Raw genomic sequence first — 21,555 nt, forward strand, 5'->3', positions numbered from 1 at the left:
TTGTAACTGAAAAAAACTGGCATCAAAAAATAACATTATACATCTACAGGAATGGGTTGTTAGATGATCTCTTAGGTAAGATTTCCACTGCAGTTCAACAAAAAAGAACTTGAGCAAAATATTATGATGAAGCACTTACAAAATATCTGTATCTCCCACACATCTTAGGTATAGGAAATACAACAATGACACAAAGAATTTACTTGAAAAGAAAGTGGACACCACACATCATTTACAATTAACAGATAACTGAAATTAATGGCTGAATTTTTAGATTTCTCCCATTTAAACTAGGTAACATATTGTGCCCAACAGAAAAAAGGAGTGCTTTGCAACTGGTGTAAATAAATAAATTCTGATGCGTACAAAACTCAACGCATTAATATTGCAGTGGCCCACAAAATAGAGGTGAAAATGTGGACAATAATGTGTTTAGTTTAATGAGGTTGTCTTCACTCTGTGCAATAACAGTGATTGTTTATACAACAATTTCTAACCCTGTAAATTATGCTCTCCAAACAACGGTCACCAATTTATTGCAAAAAAGGAAAACAAGGACTTTATTTGAAACAAACACAGTGAAATCATTTTTGCCACACTGTGTCAGATTCAAGCAACCATCACTAAACAGTACAAAGTATTTATAAATATAATCAATAGTCACTCCATTGAAAATGGCACATCACATCATGGAACAGTTGTTACTGATCAACCCCCATTTTCCTGATACTTGAAACTTTGGCCCTGATGAAATCCCCAGCAGCCATTTGGGATGCTGAGTTTCACACCAGTTGCACAGTTACAAACAAAGCAAAAAAGTCATTGTTTCTGTTTACACAATATTTACACAGCTCCATTCACCATCAGAGGCACTGTGGCTATAAACCGAGGTAAATGCAATACATGGAATATTCAGTATAAAAAATTGTGAAAATTTTAAAGGCATTTGCTTTAGAAACTGAGGAAGACAAGATGATCCAAAAACTTACAATAAAATGCAAAACATTTGTATTTCTTTTTCCTATAGCAAAGCACATTTTAGTGACACACAGCAACACTAAATGTACCAATAAAAGATCTGCATCAACTTGAAGGAAGGTCATCAATTTGTTGTCCTAAGCATAATATATTATTAATTGTAATATTATTTAACAACCTACAATGGTACAGAGAAATATAAAAATATGCTTCTGAAAAACCAACAAATATATTTTGGGCTTGTCCAAATGAAAAATATCAATGTTGCAGGAGTCTTGGCTTATCTGATACTGGAAGTGGGGATGACAAGGAGAAAATTCAGAATGGCCATCACAACAGTTTGGAACACTCTGAGATGAATGTCATGCAATGGTTTAGGCCAAAAATGATTACTGAGATCCATAATCAGTGCTCTATAACCTCAAGTACTTATTTTACAGTATATACAGATGAACGTTTAACTGCCTACACATAATTACCCATTTAACTTTTGGTCACTTATGTAACAACAAATTATATAATGCCATCATACACTCCCGGACTTATTTTCTCTAGTTTGTCAATAACAACGGCAAATGAAAGGCAAATATTTTTGTATTACAAACAGTAACACAGTAGGACACATGTAACTGCTTCTTATCATTAATTATCAATACCATTTCCTATTGTATCTCTCTTCTGGCAAAAGAGAATCCAGTAAGAATGAATACAATGGACTACAAAGTTTATCCCAGGGGGCAGAGGGGAGTGGGGGTGAGGGTTGGGGGTGGGGGTGTGAGTGAGTGAGTGAGTGAGTGAGTGAGTGAGAGTGAGAGAGAGAGAGAGAGAGAGAGAGAGGAGGGGAGGGGGGGAGGGTATAATGATAGTGATAGTTTTGGATGGAGTAAGGGAAGCGGATCTGGTGTTAAGAGTGAGATGCAGAATTGGCCAGGTGTCACACAATTCATTATCAAAAAATAATATATTCTTGCACATAAAGATCTCCTCTGCTAACATACTAAAACATCTGCATTGAAACACAACCAAAAATAAATTTCTATCCACTCCCAAGGTCCAGAAGCACAAGAAATATGAAACACGCTATATTCACTAAACAGCAGAGCTTCTCTTTATTTTCTTGCACTCACAACTGCCTCTCCACCACTTAGTCTTGAAGTTTTTGCAAAGCACAACTGCGGTTCCAGTGATTACACGACACGCTCCCTGCAGAAATGCTTTCAAACATTGGCAGATAAAGAAACTATAATAATACCTGTAATCTCAATTAAACTATGTCAGTCTTAAATCCATTATCTGACTACGAGAGAGACTGTACGAAGACCAATAGAAAACATTAAGCTATTACATAATCCCAGGATGTTTTTCATTTACACAGTAAAAAAATAAATTTTATATAGTTGTTAAAAGCAAGACGGGTTTGCCAATCCGTGACAACATTCTGTCGGGTGCACACGCAGCTGTTGGTGCGTGTACAGAACAGGTACACTTAGAACAGAAACGTTAAATTTTGAAACGGTACAGCTGACACTCTGTAACTGTGACAACTGGTCAAACCTGAAACAAAGAAGGATCACTGTAAATATTACAGTCAACAAATAGAAATCCAAATATAACAATAACATAAACTGTTTAATATAGTCCATTTCTGCTTACAGCTGTCAAAATTTACTTGATTTTTATTTATAGTGAATGCAGTTTCAAATATTACTAAAGACTTAAAAAATTAGCACCTGTGATAAATGTGAATACAGATGCAAATTACGCCTCAAGATGTGAAAAGTTACATTACCTACTAAATGCTATTTCATGGCGAATTCTATCCAGATGAACTATTTTATCTGAAATAGTTTGAAACAGCATTATTTCCTCCACTTTTCAGTGACTGGTATACCCTACACCTGGTGAAGCCTAATTTGGAAAAAGCATGTGCATAAGAACACATTTGCAAAATGAAGAATGCACTAGGCATGAATGCAGTGATGTAACCTTGGATTCGTAAGTCATGGTATGGTGCCAGGACAGTTGTGTGCAGTCAAATGACACATACCATAGCTGGCAATGTAGGACGTGGCTGTGTGACCGAGCATTTTTTATGTCTGGTACCTCCTGTTGTTACTTATGTGGACACTTCAATTCGTCAGTTTCAGAATTTTTGATTTATTTCTTTATTTATTTTTTTGTGTGTGTAAGTGGGAGTGGGAGGAAGGGGGGGGGGGGGGGGTTAGCTATGCTCGCATAACGCAGGATACTTGTAGAGGTCAGGTACGAACTGCCTCATTTGTAAAAATGTCAATCTCAGCATGCAACTGTGCAACAGAAGTTACTAAATGCTTTGTGTGTTCTGCTCTGCTTTGTGAAATAAGTGGACACTAATCTTGTTCCAGCACACCATGCAAGAACATGCCCCATCATGTCACAAGAGATCGGTAATCTCTGTGTCAGCTCTGTTTTCACAGAAGGACAGAACAAAGGTATATGCTGTTAGCCCTGTGAGGGGGAAGTGGCGTTTGTTCCCCCACGCTTCTTCTGGCCTGTTGAGTGGTGAAAGTTCTCATTTGTTTCCAGTTGTGGCCAGTTTTCATGTTATAGTGTCTGCACTATAGCATCCAGAAAACAAAACTGGTCAAATAATTTTGAGCCTTCCAGTGAAATGCTAATAGTTATTTTTAGTTCTACTTCTACTCTAATTACTGTATCAGTTGAGTCTGTAGGCTTGTCAAGTTAGGGCCACACGACTCGCCACAAAAGAATTCAGCAACATCATTATCGGGGCTTATATGCTTAAGATTTGAAACCAGTGTTCAGTAGTTTTTGTAATTATCAAATTAGATTGTAAAAGAAAGATAATGCCAAGACACACCTTAAATCAGAGAAGTACTTTGATCATTGGTGAGAAAGTGGTGCTGATTTTTAACAGAAACAATAATGGGGAAGGGGCCTAAGATAAACTAGTTTAAAATTTGGTGTACAGACAGACACGTGTGAAACATAGCTTTATCAGTAGGACTGTTCCAGCACAGAGTAATACGGGTTCAAAGTTATAAAATTTTTACCAGAGTTCAACCACCTTGACGTAAGACAGGCTGGTTATGCCACGATTAGCGGTGGATGAGGAAGCACACTGATACAAGACAGGTGGGCAGCATTGTCTGCAACCTTGCAGTGGCTGAGTGAGAGAGAACACATGCAGTGGGAAAACAGAAAAGGACAGCAACTAAGCAAAATAACATGCACACTCGTTCACGCAAAAGCAAGGGTAACAGGATAACGAGGCCACATACGGTCATCGCTAGTAAAACAAATGTCACAGAACCGTGGAGAGCTCTTTAAACACCAGAGCCCCAGTTCCAAGTAGAGAATGGTTCAGGTCAATGGGAACGGTGGAGTCCTTGTTGATATTCCGTTCCATGACAATGCTGTTTTAGTAAGTCTTGTCTCAGCTCAGCCAGCACAGTGCCAGTGAGCCGTGGAGTGCGGAAGAGCTGAACTCCACTGACAAACTTCATGCTGTGTCACACCAACCACTAGTGATGGGACAGCAGCAGTGCAGTACCAGGTTCTGTGCTCTCAGAGAGTGGGATGGAAGATGATGACCAGAGTTCCTGGCAGACCACCTTCCAGCACACCTAAGTGCCTGCAGGTGCGGAGCCTACCAGGCAGGCAGTACTGAGTTCAACACCACACCGCAGATGGGGTGGTCTGGGGAAGAAGAGGCAGAGAGTGGGATCGAGTACACTTCCTCTGCCAGTAGCAGTCATCCGTGCTGTACCAAGCTGGACTAAGCATCCGTATCAATGCAAGAGGAATGACGTCTCACTAGGATGCAGGCGCAAGGACTGGCGCAACGTTCGACACCGAAGAGTCTGTACGTGACCAGGGCAGGAGGCAACTACAGCCGACAGTGTACCACCCTTTGTAAAATTTGTCAAAATAAATGATTCACTGAATAATAATGTTTTCTTATCATCACTAGCGCATCCAGACGATTTCTGACATTGTGCAGAGATGTCATCTGCTCTGTAGTACATTTAGAAAGAAGAGACATCATCTGAGAAACTCTGTTGTCAAAATGACAATGCACAAACAACTAATTTACCTGCTAAACCTCTGCTCCTAGGTCCTGTGTTCCACTCTCTGCAATTGGAACATACTTGTCATCAATTTTCACTAGGAGAATTGTACGGTCCACATGTGAACGACGGTTGGGGTCACGATGTGAAGGCACCCATCTATGTACAACCTGTGAAACAAGTAAATGAAATTTGTGTTACTTTTTTCCTTTGTGAGTAAAATATACACACGGAGAGGGAAAGGGAGAGGGGGGGAGGGAGAGAGAGAGAGAGAGAGAGAGAGAGAGAGAGAGAGAGAGAGAGAGAGGATATCAGCTGGATACACGGAAGGGACGAGAAAGAAAGTGGAAAAGGGGAAGGGATACACAATTGTAATCTCTGAGGTCACTTATTTAAGACACTTGGCAGCAGATCAGTGGCCAACTTTAATTGCTGGAACATGTAAGCCCTCCAGATCTAGCTGATGTGCTAGAGATTAATAAACTACAGAGAAAAGAGAGAGAGAGAGAGAGAGAGAGAGAGAGAGAGAGAGAGAGAGCTGGGGTGAGGATATTAGATGGATACAGGGAAGGGAGGGGGAGGGGGGGGGGGGAGGAGGGAGAGACTGAAGTTTATGATACCCATAGATACAAACATACATAATGTTGCACATTGCTTATCACATCTTGTCTTACATAGTAGACAACTGATTTCATATTTGTTATGTAGCATCTACAAATAACTTCTAATAATGCGAACATTATAAGTTGACTTTAACATAAGGAAAAAAATTATCTACATCTACATGGATACTCTGCAAATCACACTTAAGTGCCTGGCAGAGGGTTCATCGAAACACCTTTACAATAATTCTCTATTATTTCAATCTCCAATAGTGTGTGGAAAAAATGCACACCTATATCTTTCCAATCAGGCTCTGATTTCCCTTATTTTATTATGATGATCATTTCTCCACACATTGGTCGGTGTCAACAAAATATTTTTGCCTTCAGAAGAGATAGTTGGTGATTAAAATTACATGAGAAGATCCATCACAATGAAATATGCCTTTCTTTTAATGAAGTCCACCACAAATCTTGTATCATGTGAGTGACACTCTCTCTCTTATTTTGTGATAACACACAACATGCTGCTCTTCCTTGAACTTTTTCAGAGTCCTCCATTAATCCTATCCGGTAAGGTTACCATACCGTGCAGCAGTACTCCAAAAGGGGACGGACAAGCATAGTGCAGGCAGTCTCTTTTGTGTATCTGTTACATTTTTTAAGTGTGCTGCCAATAAAATACAGTCTTTGGTTTGCCTTCCCCACAACATTTTCTGTGTGTTCTTTCCAATTTAAGTTGTTCAAATTTGTAATTTTGGGTACTTAGTTGAATTTACAGCCTTTAGGTCTGATTGATTTATCACGTAACCAAAGTTTAACTGATTCCTTTTAGCACTCACATGGATGGCCTCACACTTTTTGTCATTTAGCATCAATAGCCAATTTTTGCACCATACAGATATCTTTTCTAAAACTTTCTGCAATTTGTTTTGATCTTCTGATGACTTTTCTAGACAATAAATGACAGCATCATCTGCAAACAATCTAAGATGGCTGCTCAGATTGTCTCCTAAATCATTTATGTAGATAAGGAAAGCAGAGGGCCTGTAACACTACCTTGGGGAATGCCAAAAATCACTTCCGTTTTTACTTGATGACTTTCAGTCAATTACTAAGAACTATGACCTCTCTGACAGAAAACCACGAATCTAGTCACAATGTTCTTTAAGCACACAATTTCACTCTAAGTCACTTGTGTGGCACAACACCAAAAGCCTTCTGGAAACCTAGAAATATGGAATCAATTTGACAGCCTATGTCAATAACACTCAACACTTCATGTGAGTTAAGATCCAGTTGTGTTTCATAAGAACTGTAAGGGTCTACGGATTGTGTGCAGCCGTATGGTACGTTAACCATGAGCTCGCCAGCAGACCTGTCTGGAATGCTGACAATGTGTCTGGTCAGTAGACGCACGTCCGGTCGCACTGCGATGGAGAGTACGCCACTGGTCGTTGTCCGCAGTGTGTAATATTAACTAGCGCGGTCTCAGGCGCGAATATGTCTCTTTTCTTAGCTCACCATGGAGCCTTTCAATACGACCGTAATTAGGATGTCAGACACAGTGATGATGGGTACACATAGCATGCATGTTTTATAATCCTCCTTTGTTAATAGAACTGTTTAAACTTACTTCTCATGTTCACATATTGCCATACCTCAAGGACACATCGCTTACAAATCCTGACAAAATATTCATGTAATCATCATCCAGGCAACAACTCAAACTACCCCCTTATAGAACGATGTTTTCTAAATCTGTGTTAACTGTGTGTCAATAGACCCTACTCTTTGAGGTAATTCATAATGTTTGAACACAATATATGTTCCAAAATCCTGCTGCAAGTCGATGTTAATGATATAAGCCTGTAATTTAGTAGATTACTCCTACTGCTTTTCACGCACATTGGTGTGACCTGTGCGTCTTTCAAATCTTTGGATACGGAGCTTTCATAGAGTGACTAGTTGTATAGGACTATTAAGTATGGACCTATTGCATCAGCATACACTGAAAGGAACCTAACTGGTATACAGTCTGGACTGGAAGATTTGCTTTTATTAAGTGATTTAAATTGCTTTACTAATCTGATGATATCTACTTATAAGTTACTCATGTTGGTAGCCGATCTTGATTCAAATTCTGGAATATTTACCATGTCTTCTTTGGTGAAGGAATTTCCGAAGGCTGTGTTTAGTGACTCTGCTTTTTGCAGCACTGTCGTCGATAGTATTTCCATTGCTACTGCGCAGAGAAGGCAATGATCTCTCTGGATTTTTTTTCCAGGTTTCTAGACAAAGTTTCACTGTGGAAACTATTATAAGCAACTCACATTGGATTTTGGTTGGTTGGTTTGGGAAAGGAGACCAGACTGCGTGGTCATCGGTCTCATCGGTTTAGGGAAGGATGGGGATGGAAGTCGGCCGTGCCCTTTCAGAGGAACCATCCCGGCATTTGCCTGGAGTGATGTAGGGAAATCACGGAAAACCTAAATCAGGATGGCCGGACGCGGGATTGAACCGTCGTCCTCCCGAATGCGAGTCCAGTGTCTAACCACTGCGCCACCTCGCTCGGTAACTCACATTGGAGTCTGTGCTAAATTTTGAGCTTCTTTAAAAGATTGCCAATCTTGGAGATTTTGCATTTGTTTAAATTTGGGATGCTTTTTTCGTTGTTTCCACAACAGTGTTCTGACCAGTTTTGTATGCCAATGATAAAAATACTTAAGTTCCATTGCTTCAGCACATAATTTGTCCTCAATGTTTGTCATAAGAAGCGAAAGTTTTTCATGGACATAATTATTCGAACAAATGTCATACAAAATCGAACAATTGAAAATCCAGGATGGAATGTAACAATATTATGAAGAGGATAGTTGCTTCTCGCCATACAGTGGAGATGCTGAGTCACAGAGAGGCACAACAAAAAGACTGTCAAAAAGTGATCTTTCAGCCTACATCGCATCAAAATTAGACACGTGTGTGTGTGTGTGTGTGTGTGTGTGTGTGTGTGTGTGTGTGTGTGTGTGTGTGTGTTGTACCTATCTGCGACTAAGCATCTTAACTATCCTTTCATAAAATGTCATACAAATAAGGGCAAATTTGGGGCCCAGCACTATAAAAAAGTGATTGCATAAAATACTGATTTGTAATAAATAGGCACATGATTTTTGGAAATATTAAGATGTCATTAAAATCAGAGAGAATTATGGAACATGTAAAAATGAACTGACCTATCCTAATTGTTTGTGTGTTACAAATACACATATGACAGAGATTGCAGGGAACAGTATTTTAAGTTTATTTTCAGAATGAGCTACGATTTTTGTACCTTAAATACCGATCCACTCACTACTGTTCATTGTACTACAACATGTTGTATGTAGGGTAATAAATTTATTTGAACTATAATGTGGCACTCCTTATGTTAACAAAGAATAAGCAGAATACATGAAAGTGTCAGTTGTTTGAGTAAAACTGTAACAACAAATATTCCACAACAATGGTAAGTAAATATACATATGATAAAGGTTATCCTGTACACCATGCACTTTGAAAGTGTTAGTCACATCGGTATTCGGACATCTGTTACAGAGGATAAACAAACAAATGTATAGCAATTAACTTTAACCATCATCAGGATTTTATACTAGACAGACATGTTGTTTGATGCATAAGTGCACTGTGTGTAAATAAGCTTATGTTTCTACTTTAGGGGATAAAAATGTTCTGTGTTATCAACATTTGTTTTGTTTATCCCTCTATATCAGATATGACTGATTATGGCTATATGCCCAAAAATCGTTGTAGCAAATTATTACTTCCGGAGTGCGGCTCATGATGTGCAACAAAATGTCCTTTACTGAACACATACAAGTTGCAGGGCACAAAACATGCAAGATTTTCACATAAATATATATATATTTAAAGTTTGATAATTTAACAGCTTCATCTCGATTGCTGGTGTGTAATGCTGTATTGTCGGTTTGGCACCAGAGCTGTATTATTGGTTCTGCACGAGTTGAACATACTGTTCTAGACATGAAGAAAGTTAACCCTAAAAGACAGCTTCAAATAAAATCTAATAAATAATGAATGAATTAAATCCGTGATTTCTGTACAATATGTATCAAGCTGGCATTCCAGCAATAGCTCACCTGGCCTTCCATACCCCTTTCTGGCAGCCAGTCCCTCCAACTCGATCGACCACCTCTCGCCTGCATGTGCTCGTCTGGCCACACGACATCAATACGCCTTCCCAAATTTATGGCATCGTACACTTGATTTGGATCTTGTATCTGATGAAAAAAAAAAAAAAATCACCAGTGGATGAATCAAAATTAACTGTATGCACATCTTCTATAATTAAAACATCAAATACTTGACAGAGAAAAATACATTCAAATTTCATACATATGGGACAGCCTGTAAAGTTACAGATTACTACATTTCGCCTGACAATGAGGCAGTCTGTTAGGATCTCTCTAATGCCCTCAAAACTGACAAGATGTTAAACCTAACTCCTTCTTTCACTTTTGTTCATTTTGACAGGTATAAGTAAGGTAGAACCTCCACATTCAACCATAATTTTTCAGCTGTTGTTGTTGTGGTCTTCAGTCCTGAGACTGGTTTGACGCAGCTCTCCATGATACTCTATCCTGTGCAAGCTTCTTCATCTCCCAGTACCTACTGCAACCTACATCCTTCTGAATCTGCTTAGTGTATTGATCTCTTGGTCTCCCTCTACGATTTTTACCCTCCACGCTGCCCTCCAATGCTAAATTTGTGATCCCTTGATGCCTCAAAACATGTCCTACCAACCGATCCCTTCTTCTAGTCAAGTTGTGCCACAAACTTCTCTTCTCCCCAATCCTATTCAATACCTCCTCATTAGTTACGTGATCTACCTACCTTATCTTCAGCATTCTTCTGTAGCACCACATTTCGAAAGCTTCTATTCTCTTCTTGTCCAAACTGGTTATCGTCCATGTTTCACTTCCATACATGGCTACACTCCATACAAATACTTTCAGAAACGACTTCCTGACACTTAAATCTATACTCGATGTTAACAAATTTCTCTTCTTCAGAAACGCTTTCCTTCCCATTGCCAGTCTACATGACACTAAAATTCCCAATCAGGCAAAAGCTATAATATGTTGTAAGTACACGAGACACACAATAGGAAAACATAGCAACCGCTACACCACAAACAAAAATGGATTAAAAATGGTCAACTTCATATTGTCAAACAAATGATGTACCCTCACAAAGAAATTCACAAAGAAATTCACAAAGCTACATGGTACTCTCCAGATGGAAAACTGTAAATCAGATTGACCGTGTTATGGCTCACCAAAATTCAGTTCATTCATAAGAGATATCAGAACTTACAGAGGAGCAGATTGTGGCTCAGATCATTTCCTAGTGGTAGGAAAGATGAAAATCAAGAGGACTTGGAATCAACAGCCAAAATAGATGCCAAAGTTCAATATAGAAAGACTAAAGGAATTATCTGTTAAAGAAAACAATGTGATTGTAATTAATAACCAGTTTACCGTATTGCACAAAGTTGGGGAAGAAAATAGTGTTGGGAAGGCTTGGGAAAGGATAAAGACATTGGGCAAGAAAAAGAAACAGAAATGGTTCAACGAAAAGCGTCAGAGAGCAGTGGAATAGAAAAAAGAAGCCAGGATGCTGCAGCTGCATAATAAGGAGAAGAGGACAGGAGAGAGACCTTCAACACAGCGAGAAGAGATATAGCAAGAGTTCTATGAGCAGACAAAAGGAAATACCTAACTGGAGGCTTGTAATCTATAGAAGTGAAAACCTATTCATAAAAGATAAAAAATTGGAACACCCTTGAAGCTACTCTGGCAAAATGGAAAGAATATTTCTCAGAAATGTTAAATTGGACTCACCCTCACATAACTTTCAACTACGCAATGATCAAGAGTAACAGCAGTAATACTGACAAATACAGCATTACAGAACACAATGTAGTACACACTATTTAAAAGCTGAAAAACAACAAGGCTGCAAGAAAGGATCAGATATCAGCAGAGATATCAAATGAGGGTGGAAACAAACTATACAAAGAAATTTATAATCTTATCACAATGATGCGGAAAACTGAAACAGTACCTAAAGACTAGAAAGCTGCAATAATTTGCACCATACATGAGAAAGGAAACAAAATGAAATGTGGAAGGTACAGAGGAATCAGTTTGCTGAACATAACATACAAAGTTCTGACAACGTTATGTAATTGGCTCATTCTGGACAAAATTATGCCTTACACAGAAAACATTATTCAAGAATGACAGACTGGATTTCGACCAAATCGTTCCACAAATGACAATCTGTTTACTCTATGAGAGATCTTTGGGAAATATTGGGAATGTAACAAAAACATTCACTGCCTGTTCACTGCTTTTCAATGAGCCTATGATGGCATCCACAGAAGTAGCCTCTACAACACACTAGGAGTACTTAGAACACTCTGTAAAATCATAAACTGTGCATAGATGGCTCCGCAGGCAGCACTGAAATTCAAAGGATCCATATCTCCCAACTTCCCGATCAAAACAGGCTTATGACACGGAGATGCTCTTTCAATGCGTTCTCTTCAACCTTGCGACGGAGAAAGTGGTTCGAGACCGTAATTTACAGCTACACAATGGTCTCCGATTCGAACACAGTGAAGTGAAACTCCTGCCATATGCAGATGATATAGTCTTACTCAGTGAAAGAGAAGAAGAGCTGAAGGACATGTACAGATCTCTCAGGCAAAGTGCCAGCAAAATGGGACTTTTGATGAACCAAGGGAAAACAGGATACATGGAAAATTGTCAAGTCATAAACCCAAGTCCACACTTTGAAACTGATCAACATTCTAGATTCAAAAAAGTTCAAAAGTTTAAATACCTTGGATAACACTTTGGTAGTAAAGATATCATAACATTGGATATAAAGGAGAGAACAGCCTCACAACCAAGATGTCTGTATGCTCTAAGCAACCAACTCAACCACCACAAAGATGAAGATATATAACAACATTATCTGTCCAGTAATACTGTATGGTTCTGAAAGACGGACAGTTACCAAGAACAAAATAGAGAAACTGAATGTTTTTGAAAGAAAAGCGATGTGAAAAATCTGGGGAACTATGTTGGCGAATGACATGTGCAGAGTTCAAAAGATCACTGTAATTTATCAGCTAATGAAGCAACCCACTACTGTCCAGAAATTAAAAAATAAGAGACTGCAAAGGGCTGGATATGTGGCTAGAATGGAAACCAAAAGAATTCCTAAGAAGCCATTTGAGGGCACTCTCCAAACAACAAGACCATTGGGCCGTCCTCACACATGATGGAAAGGTGACACAGGGAAGGACATCGCAGCATAAGAAATTCCCACAGGATGGACAGACAGCGAGAGACTAAAGAAGATAGAAGCAGCCTGTCGATGCAGCATGCAGCCTGTGATTGCTGAAAACAAGAAGAAGAAAGTGAGACATTCCTCAACAGGTGTGATGTGAGAAGTATTTTTGTAAAATGGTGTAATTTTATTTTTAGGTCTATATAAATCAGTTTTATTTATTTTAACACTTCTTTTTCCTCCTGCTTTGCAAACATAGGGAGAGTTCACTGCTTTCAAATTTGCAATGATACAGTTTCACCCACTGATTTTTATTTTATTTGACTTAACCAGGGAGGTACACCAACAGTGGTCCTAGAGCCCTGTTACACAAACTGAAATTAAGTTTATTGTGCGTAATCTCTCCCTGTCATTCTGGAACAGTCAACTGGTATCCCTAAAAAGGATTAGATGTTTATTTACTGGTTGACTGTTAACCAAAATTTGGTGGAAGGTGAAATGTGGTGCAGTTTTACCCTTGAACCAGATAGTCTGCACTTAGAGGCTTCTTTCTTAGTTCCCATTCTGTGCAGGTGGTTCTTGAAGTTCCCGTGGCCAGTCTTTAGACCGACCACAAGTTTAACCTGTCTCCTGTTCAAGCCAGGGATTACAGAAGTTCTCTTTAAACACAGCTTCAGCACCATTATCTCGCCGTGCTTTTGTTTTTAGGTTTTAGTCCAATGTTCTGTGAGCCACCTCTTGATCCACCAACGTGGTTTAGTTATTACCATCGCATTAGTTCTGGCCCCACAAATGGAGTCATCAGCCCCGCCCAGGCCAAACTACACTCTCATTCATTACCAGTAGTTCCTGAGTGACTCCTGACTCATAGCAGGTTTACATTGTCACTTTCCACTATAGTTCAATTCTTTTATCTTGGCGGCTCGCGCATGTCCGCCCAGACGCTGGAGATTGCTGTGTTGCCAGTTGCACACGACGCACGCGCCAATAGAAGCAGCGCAATAGTATAGCATAGTTCGCAAGCTTACGTGTAGGGGGGAGCGCACAGTTCATGAAGTAAAGCCACCACAGCCGCATAACCCTTTCGCTGCTACAAAGACGTGCTCCCTGCATTCCGCGCTGTGGGCGATTTTGTCACTGCACTGCTCGCCTGTGCAGACACATTGTGTTCCGACTGCTTTGACACTCTTTATCATTCGATTCCACAAAAACTATTTGGCTCAAAAATTAGATTTTTACCTATCTTCTTGACTGATACCTTCCCCCCCATAAATGACTTAATTTTGTTTCGATGTTCAACGCAGTTATTATGCAGCATTAAATATAGTAAACCTTTGCACGAAATTTTGAAGAGTTTGCAGAGGTAAAAGTCCATAGAGTATACTTTCCGTATGGTCGATTTTAGTTGCCACAATGTTGAGAATGAAATGTGGACAAGATACCTATATATTTCATTTAATTTAAGTACCACATAAGTGTCGTATGTAATATTGAGAAATATTCCACCTTTCGCGACTGTAACAAAAGTTTTACTTACACTGGGCACGTTTGGCTTTATTTTAAAGCACTTCAATCAATCAAAAGGAAGTAGACAAAATACATTAAACAAAACTGTGGACTTACAAAAACATTAGGACTTGAATATACCGTCTGTCAGTGAAGTGCTCAGAGCTATGTCAAATGTAATTTTGTGTGTGGCACACACAAACAGCATTTATTTGCTAAAACACTGATGAGCCAACACAAACTTTGAATATTGTGCTACCGCAGCACAAAACTACGAAAGGTGACTTGGCAATGGAGGACACAAAATACTGTCCACTGAAGATGCTTCAAAAGAGAGAAACGCGTCTGGTCTAAATAAGTCGCTTATTACAGTTGCAGAAGAGGGATATATTTCAATACCATTGGTAAAACTGCGACTGTGGAACAAAAACAAGAAATAGAACATGAATACCATTGTGTATGTGCCATACCTTTCACCGATGGAAGTGCTTTAAAATAAAGCCAAACGCGCCGTGTGTATATAAAACTTATTATAGTCGCGAAAGACGGAATATTTCTCAATATTACATACGACACCTATGTGGTACTTAAATTAAATGAGATATTGTTATACAGTAAATTTTATATGAAATTTAGGTATCTTGTCCACATTTCATTCTCAACATTGTGGCAACTAAAATCGACCATACGGAAAGTATACGCTATGGACTTTTACCTCTGCAAACTCTTCAAAATTTTGTGCAATGATTTACTACATTTAATGCTGCACATCAAAACAAAATTAAGTCATTTATGGGGGGAAGGTATCAGGCAAGAAGACGTGTAAAAATCAAATTTTTTGGCCAAATAGTTTTTGTGAAATCGAATGATAAGTGTGTCAAAGCAGTGGGAACACCATGTGTCTGCACAGGCGAGAAGTGCAGTGATGACAAAATCGCGCACAGCGCGGAATGCGGGGAGCACGTGTCTGCAGCAGCGAAAAAGTTAATGAAGAGGCAAAGCACTAGAAATTTAATTCAAATGAATAAAATTCGTGAAGTAAGGCACTCCAATATTGTTTTTAAATAAAGAAAATATTAAGCACCGCACAAGGTTTGAACTCATAACCTTTCACTTGGCAGTCCAACACCTTAACCGTTCCACTACCTCAGCTCATCGAACAGCATAACTTCATAAAGACTCTAACACCTCACACAACAACTTATAAACATTGTTGGTATGACTATGAATTACTCACGCTTCGTCGAAGTACAATAGGAAATAAACAATTACCGCTGTTCTTTATTGCGAAAAAGCAGTTCGTGAGATTGAAACAAACACCTTTCCTTGCTATCGCCTGAATTAGGAGTCTTATTGCTTCTTTGGTTTAATTAATTAATAGAATATGAAGCAATTGGTATAAAGAATGCTTTTTCCAAACTTTCTATAAAAGAATGCTATCAAACCATTGCTTTTGTTCTATTACTTTATTTATACTTGTCCATGCTCTGCACTGCAGTCGAGATGTGGCAACGTCGTTCTCTGTTCATTGGCTGACTGTGTTTTGTGACGTCAGATGCGCAGAACGAACCTAAACTCGGCCGCCAAGATATATGACGCGCACTTTAGTCCCACCAAATTCTGCAATGATCTTCAATCTCGTTACTGTTGGCTGATAAGAGATTTCAGATCTGTTCAGCTGCCGATACAAATGTAGATTCTACAATCCTCATAACACCTAAGAAAATTCTCTTCAGCACATAGTTCAACAGTTAATATCACCACCTGGAATACCCTAGCCAGCTTCCCCAGAAATACTGTGCTCTTCAATCGAGGCTGCACCTCTACGACTGCGAGGCTGCACCTCTATGACTGATGTCGTCACATGACGCAACATAGCTATGTAGCTATGCACTAGAAAATGTAGGCAAACTAGTAACTGGGCCAAACAAAACCCACACAGTTAGTATTCAATGTGAGTTCTGGCAAATTAATGTTTCAGAACTCACATTAATGTTTCCTGTTAAATCATGAGATAGAAGTGCTTGTTGTAATGTATCTTCAGGAGGGGAAATGTTTATTACTGCGGTCAAGACATGCCTGAAAGTAAAACTACACAATACTTGAAACTATTAGTTCCTTTCTATGAGAGCAGAGAAGAATAGGTGCAAAGGATTACGTCACTACAGGCAGGTCCCTCTCATTCTGGGGTCTGAGTGACCTGCCCTTCCTTTTTAACCTTCCCCAAACTATGCTTCCCCACCCACTCCTGACCATTTGCCACGCGGGTCACATCGTTGTGGAAGACCCAGGTGCAAGGCCAGTCCTATAAATCCACCCATCACAACCTACACCAGTCACGTGACAGGCATATCCTATCACACGAGAGGCGGGGCTACCAGTGAAAGCAGTGAAGTCATACAGTAAATTTGCCGTGACTCCTACACAGCATATAGGTGTGTGCCACCACTGACCAGCTGCCCACTGAACGAATGACAGCTGCCAAACTGTGGTTAAGACCAGAGTGGTGGAGCACCATACAAGGCACAAAATGCTGGAATTCAATGGTTGGTTCACAAACCATGCTATCTGGACCCTTCCCCTCCACACGTTTCTCAGAACTAAATATCACAGTCCATCCAAAAAACTGAAAGACTGGTGGTGGTGGTGGTGGTGGTGACTTATGGCTACCCACTGCGACTTGACTGAACTGCAAAATCTGGACAATTCTTTTCTGGACAAACCTATCACTAAATGACAAATTGCAGACTTCACATGAAGGGTCAGCACTTTGATGAAACACGTGAGTTGAACATTTCTGAATTTCACACAGTTGTATGAACATTCTGCGCATTGCACTTGAGTGGGTGGAGACCATGTAGAATGCCTGGAGTGCTAAACCAACCACCTTTACTTTTGTCTACTCTCTACTAATCCAGTCTCAAAACTTTTTGAACTAACGGCATAGCTACTCCTCACTCTTCCACGTCAAGTGAACAAACTCACTGGTGTTGATAACCCTGCCTCATTGGTGTGTGTGTGTGTGTGTGTGTGTGTGTGTGTGTGTGTGTGTGTGTGTGTCCTCTACAGCTCTGAGGGATTCGTTCTCCTCAAACGAGCAAATGTCACGATTATGCGGCAATCGACAATTCAATACCTAAACTGTTTGATGGGATGTTACCTTTTACTTCTTATATTATTTACATTCCACCTAGCACTTTCCAGTCGCATAATACACTTTCTTACAGGCAAGAAATAGCAGTCTGTTCATCATACTCACTCTGACCCTCTGTAGGATGGGCTCCTTGTCGTCCGGGTCATTGGTGGCTGTGGCGGCCGTGGACACTGCTACGCTGGCCACGCTCACTTGCGACCCCAGCTGCTGTTGCTGCTGCGGCACCTGGTCTCCTCCTGCAGAAATCGCAGCTGCACCCGCGGCGGACTTGGCCGCCTGTGACGCCTCTGCAGCGGCCAGTAGGCCCGCAAGCGACGCGAGTGTGGACGACGACGGCTTGCCTGCCGATGCCAGGGAGCCGCGGTTTCCCCTACCCAGGCTCCCACCGGTGCCGCCACTTATACTGCCGCCGCGCACTGTGGCGCCCGCACCGGGCTGCGAGCTCTCCGCAGATTGGCTGCCCGACGTGTTGTGACCGCTGCCCCCGTACCCTGAACAGTATGTTGTCGAGCAATTCCGGTTAGAGCAAGTTCATTCACAATACAATATGAGCTCTAGTTGTAAATTAACAGCCTCATTCGCAAAACAATATGAGGGCTAGTCATAAATTAACAGACAATCACTTTTTTTAAAAAATGAACAAATATTTGTAGCTTCGTGGAGGTTGCGTGGTTGAAAAAGGGCATTTTGAGGGTCAAACTGCACAGTTCAGCTCTCTGTCACATTGTCAGTGTGTAAGCAGCAAGCGACTGAAATGGAAGTCGTTACTGTGTCTCCCACCAGTTGCGAAGAGCGTCCTGTCGTTTGCCTCACGCGATCAGGAGGAGGCAGTGCCACCTAGATTTGTTGTCAGTTGTATCGTGTGTACAGGGACAGACTTACAAGTGATTGTGTTTCGAGAGAGTGGTGCAAAAAAATTGAAGCTGGTCACAAAGATGTACATTACGAAAAAGATCGAGGAATACATTCTGATGTGGCTGGTGAGCTTGTGCAATATGCTGACATAATTGTGAGACATCAGTTCACAATTTTTGAACTTTCTGAATATGTACCTCAGTTTTCAAAGATTAAGTTTTGTACACAGTCAGTACCACAATGTTTCAATGCTCAATACTGAAAGAAGGGTTTGGCCTTCACATCCTTCAGCAGTGCTGTTTTGAGGGGGAGTAATTTCTGAACAGAATTGTGACTGCGGACAGGACACAAGTGTAATTCTTGAGCTCTGAAATCTTTGAACAGTATACTCATTCTACAAATAAGCCCAAAACTAAAGCAGATGCTGTCAGACTGCAAAACGATGGTTACAGCATTTTGAGATCCAAAGCAATTTTGACAACAGATTTCATGAGGGTAGTAAATGAGAACAGTGTGATTATCACAGTTTCACTGTGTTGACTCTTACGAAACTCTGAAGGACAGACCAAACAAAACAGTGTGGCATACTTACCAAAGGAACCATTCTCCTATAAGACAATGGGCAAACTCAACTGTGAACAGAATAACAGAAAAACTAAAGCTTTTTGGCTAGGCGAATTTCTAACATCCTCCCTACTGTCCGACTTGGCAACAAGCATCTTTTGTCCCTTCCCCCACGATAAAGGAATGGGTGGCTACTCTGCACTTCAAGACAGACGATGAGCTCAAAGATGCTTTCAACAACTAGCTCTAGAACCAGTGGCACTATTATTTGATGAAGGGGTAAAAATGATGGTGTCACAGTATGGCAAAGTTTAAATTTGGGTGCAGACAGTGTGTAGAAGTAATGTCAACAAACGGGTACAATAGCATAAAACATTTTCAATCCATTTTTTCCTTCTTTCCTTACTACCAACTGGACGTTAATTTAGAAAAAACCTCATGCATAGTCATATAACGTACACTACCATTCTCTGGGGTGACCAAAAGACTGTATTTAAACTACAAAAAAAATACAGTGACACTAATATGCAGCCTGGCATCCAGAGCACACTGCAGACTTAGGCTACAAAAACTTAAGATTTCGACTCTTTGATCATTACATATATTTTGCAATGTGCAACATTACATATATTTAGCAATGTGCAACATAAATTGAGGAGAACTACTATCAGTACCAACAGTACGACATGCGTCACAGGTACAATACCTTGTACAAACTAGACCTGACCTTATGTCATCCATGTTGGAATGTTTTTTAAGGAAACTGCAACTGTTTTGCCAATAAAAGTTCAAATAAAACAATTTACCTAAACGAGTCACAGTGACTACAAACATAAATTATTTTACTTGAACTTTCATTAAGCCAGACCTGGTATAATTCCACTGCACCACAAAAGCACTTTGTTAACAAATTCACTAAATTCCTCAATGCTATTCCTTTGTGTACCATGGAGCTACAAGACAAACAATTCAAAAGAAATATCATGGATCTGCTACTGTAAATGAGTCCTGATGAAACAGATGAATTTTTGAGATCAAAACCTTAGAATAATACATCAGTGAGCAATAAGACAATGTACACATAATCTTAATTTTGTAAATAATTTAAGAGTAAGATAACCTCTCACCGAATAGCAGAGTCACTGAATCATCGACTGGCACACAGGTTGTACCACATTAGATGGGAAAAACTGATTTTTAATTGTCATGAGCCCAAAACCCATCCTGCTTAAAAAGCAAAATGACAACATCTTTCAGATAACCTCCTCACAGCAAGAAGTGTGGATTACAATCAGGTGATTTGGACAGCCAGGCTGTAGGGAAACAATGGCTGATAATTCTAACATTTCCAAAATGTCTCTGCAGTAGTCAATGCACTGACTACGCAATGTGCATAAAAATGATCCTACTCACACACCCACGGTGTTGGAAGGGTTAGGATGAAGGTACACAAAAGACTCTCATACATTTACTGGTGACAGAACAGGTAACAGGACCCACAAGACTCATCTCCTCAAAAAATACGGCCCTATATAAATAATGCCGTCAACCTGCACAACACAGTCACCTTCATAGAAGAAGTGGTACCAGCTGACGTGCATGCAGATTTTCCATTGCCCATATTCAGAATTTCTGTGTACTGACATGTCCTTGGTGATAGAAACAGGTTAGATCTGTCCACCTAATGTTCCATGGCCATTCATTGTCCACTTCCGCGTGAGCAAGGAATTCCAGAGTGAACATTTGTCTTGTTTCCAACGCAACTCCAGAACAATTAGAAAGCAACTCCAGAACAATAAGAAAGCAACTCCTGAACAGGGGTGACTTTGTACGGGTCGCAATGCAGGGTGTTTCACAGGATTTTATGTAGCATGTTCACAGGTACGTCTAACATTGCATGTTTGCACAGTGCTACCCAACCCCTACTGCTATGCTGTGGCCACACCTTCAACAGATGTTGGCTCAACTGCTTTCCTACTCTGCCACATTGCACTTCAAAAGAATCTATCTTTTTGAATTTTGTAATAATTTTCTACAGACCCTTAGCAGACGTTGTATCAATGCCTTTCTTCATATCACTGAGTGTCCGGAAATTGCGTAGGGCTACTGTTGCACGGTCACCAGTCAACAAAAGACCTTAACCGTCAAGGTGACAGTGATGTCAGGCATCTCAGATGCAAACTAAGGAACAGCTGCATGCCATGCATCTGTTGATGTGCACATTGTGATGCTTACAATGCCATATATTGGTCAGATTTTTGTTAAATTTTTTATGTTCCACGATGCTTCCCCCTGCGTCAATAATATGCTGTTCAAATCTAATGTCATTGCGAGGAGCGATTGTCTTTCTACAGGATTTTGAAATTGCAACTTAATTATGGACACACTTTATTAACTTACTTAGTGTCACAACAATTAATAATAACTTGTATATGTAACTACTGTG

The 21,555-nt window shown here is 40.1% G+C and overlaps 1 protein-coding gene across 1 annotated transcript in view; it reads right to left on the bottom strand.

Annotated features, from left to right (window-relative positions):
- Nucleotides 1–1,894: 1,894 nt before the first annotated feature.
- Nucleotides 1,895–21,555, bottom strand: part of LOC124716700 (pecanex-like protein 1) — a 296,058-nt gene continuing 276,397 nt past the window's right edge. Inside the window, exons 33-36 of the mRNA XM_047243242.1 lie at nucleotides 17,796–18,181; nucleotides 9,808–9,948; nucleotides 5,075–5,218; nucleotides 1,895–2,532 (exon numbers count right to left, since the gene is read on the bottom strand). Of these exons, the coding sequence (XP_047099198.1) occupies nucleotides 5,078–5,218; nucleotides 9,808–9,948; nucleotides 17,796–18,181 (668 nt within the window). The 3' untranslated portion in view covers nucleotides 1,895–2,532; nucleotides 5,075–5,077. The remainder of the gene's footprint in view (nucleotides 2,533–5,074; nucleotides 5,219–9,807; nucleotides 9,949–17,795; nucleotides 18,182–21,555) is intronic.

This window comes from Schistocerca piceifrons, chromosome 9, assembly GCF_021461385.2.
Source record: "Schistocerca piceifrons isolate TAMUIC-IGC-003096 chromosome 9, iqSchPice1.1, whole genome shotgun sequence".
In the NCBI taxonomy this organism is placed as follows: Eukaryota; Metazoa; Arthropoda; class Insecta; order Orthoptera; family Acrididae; genus Schistocerca; species Schistocerca piceifrons.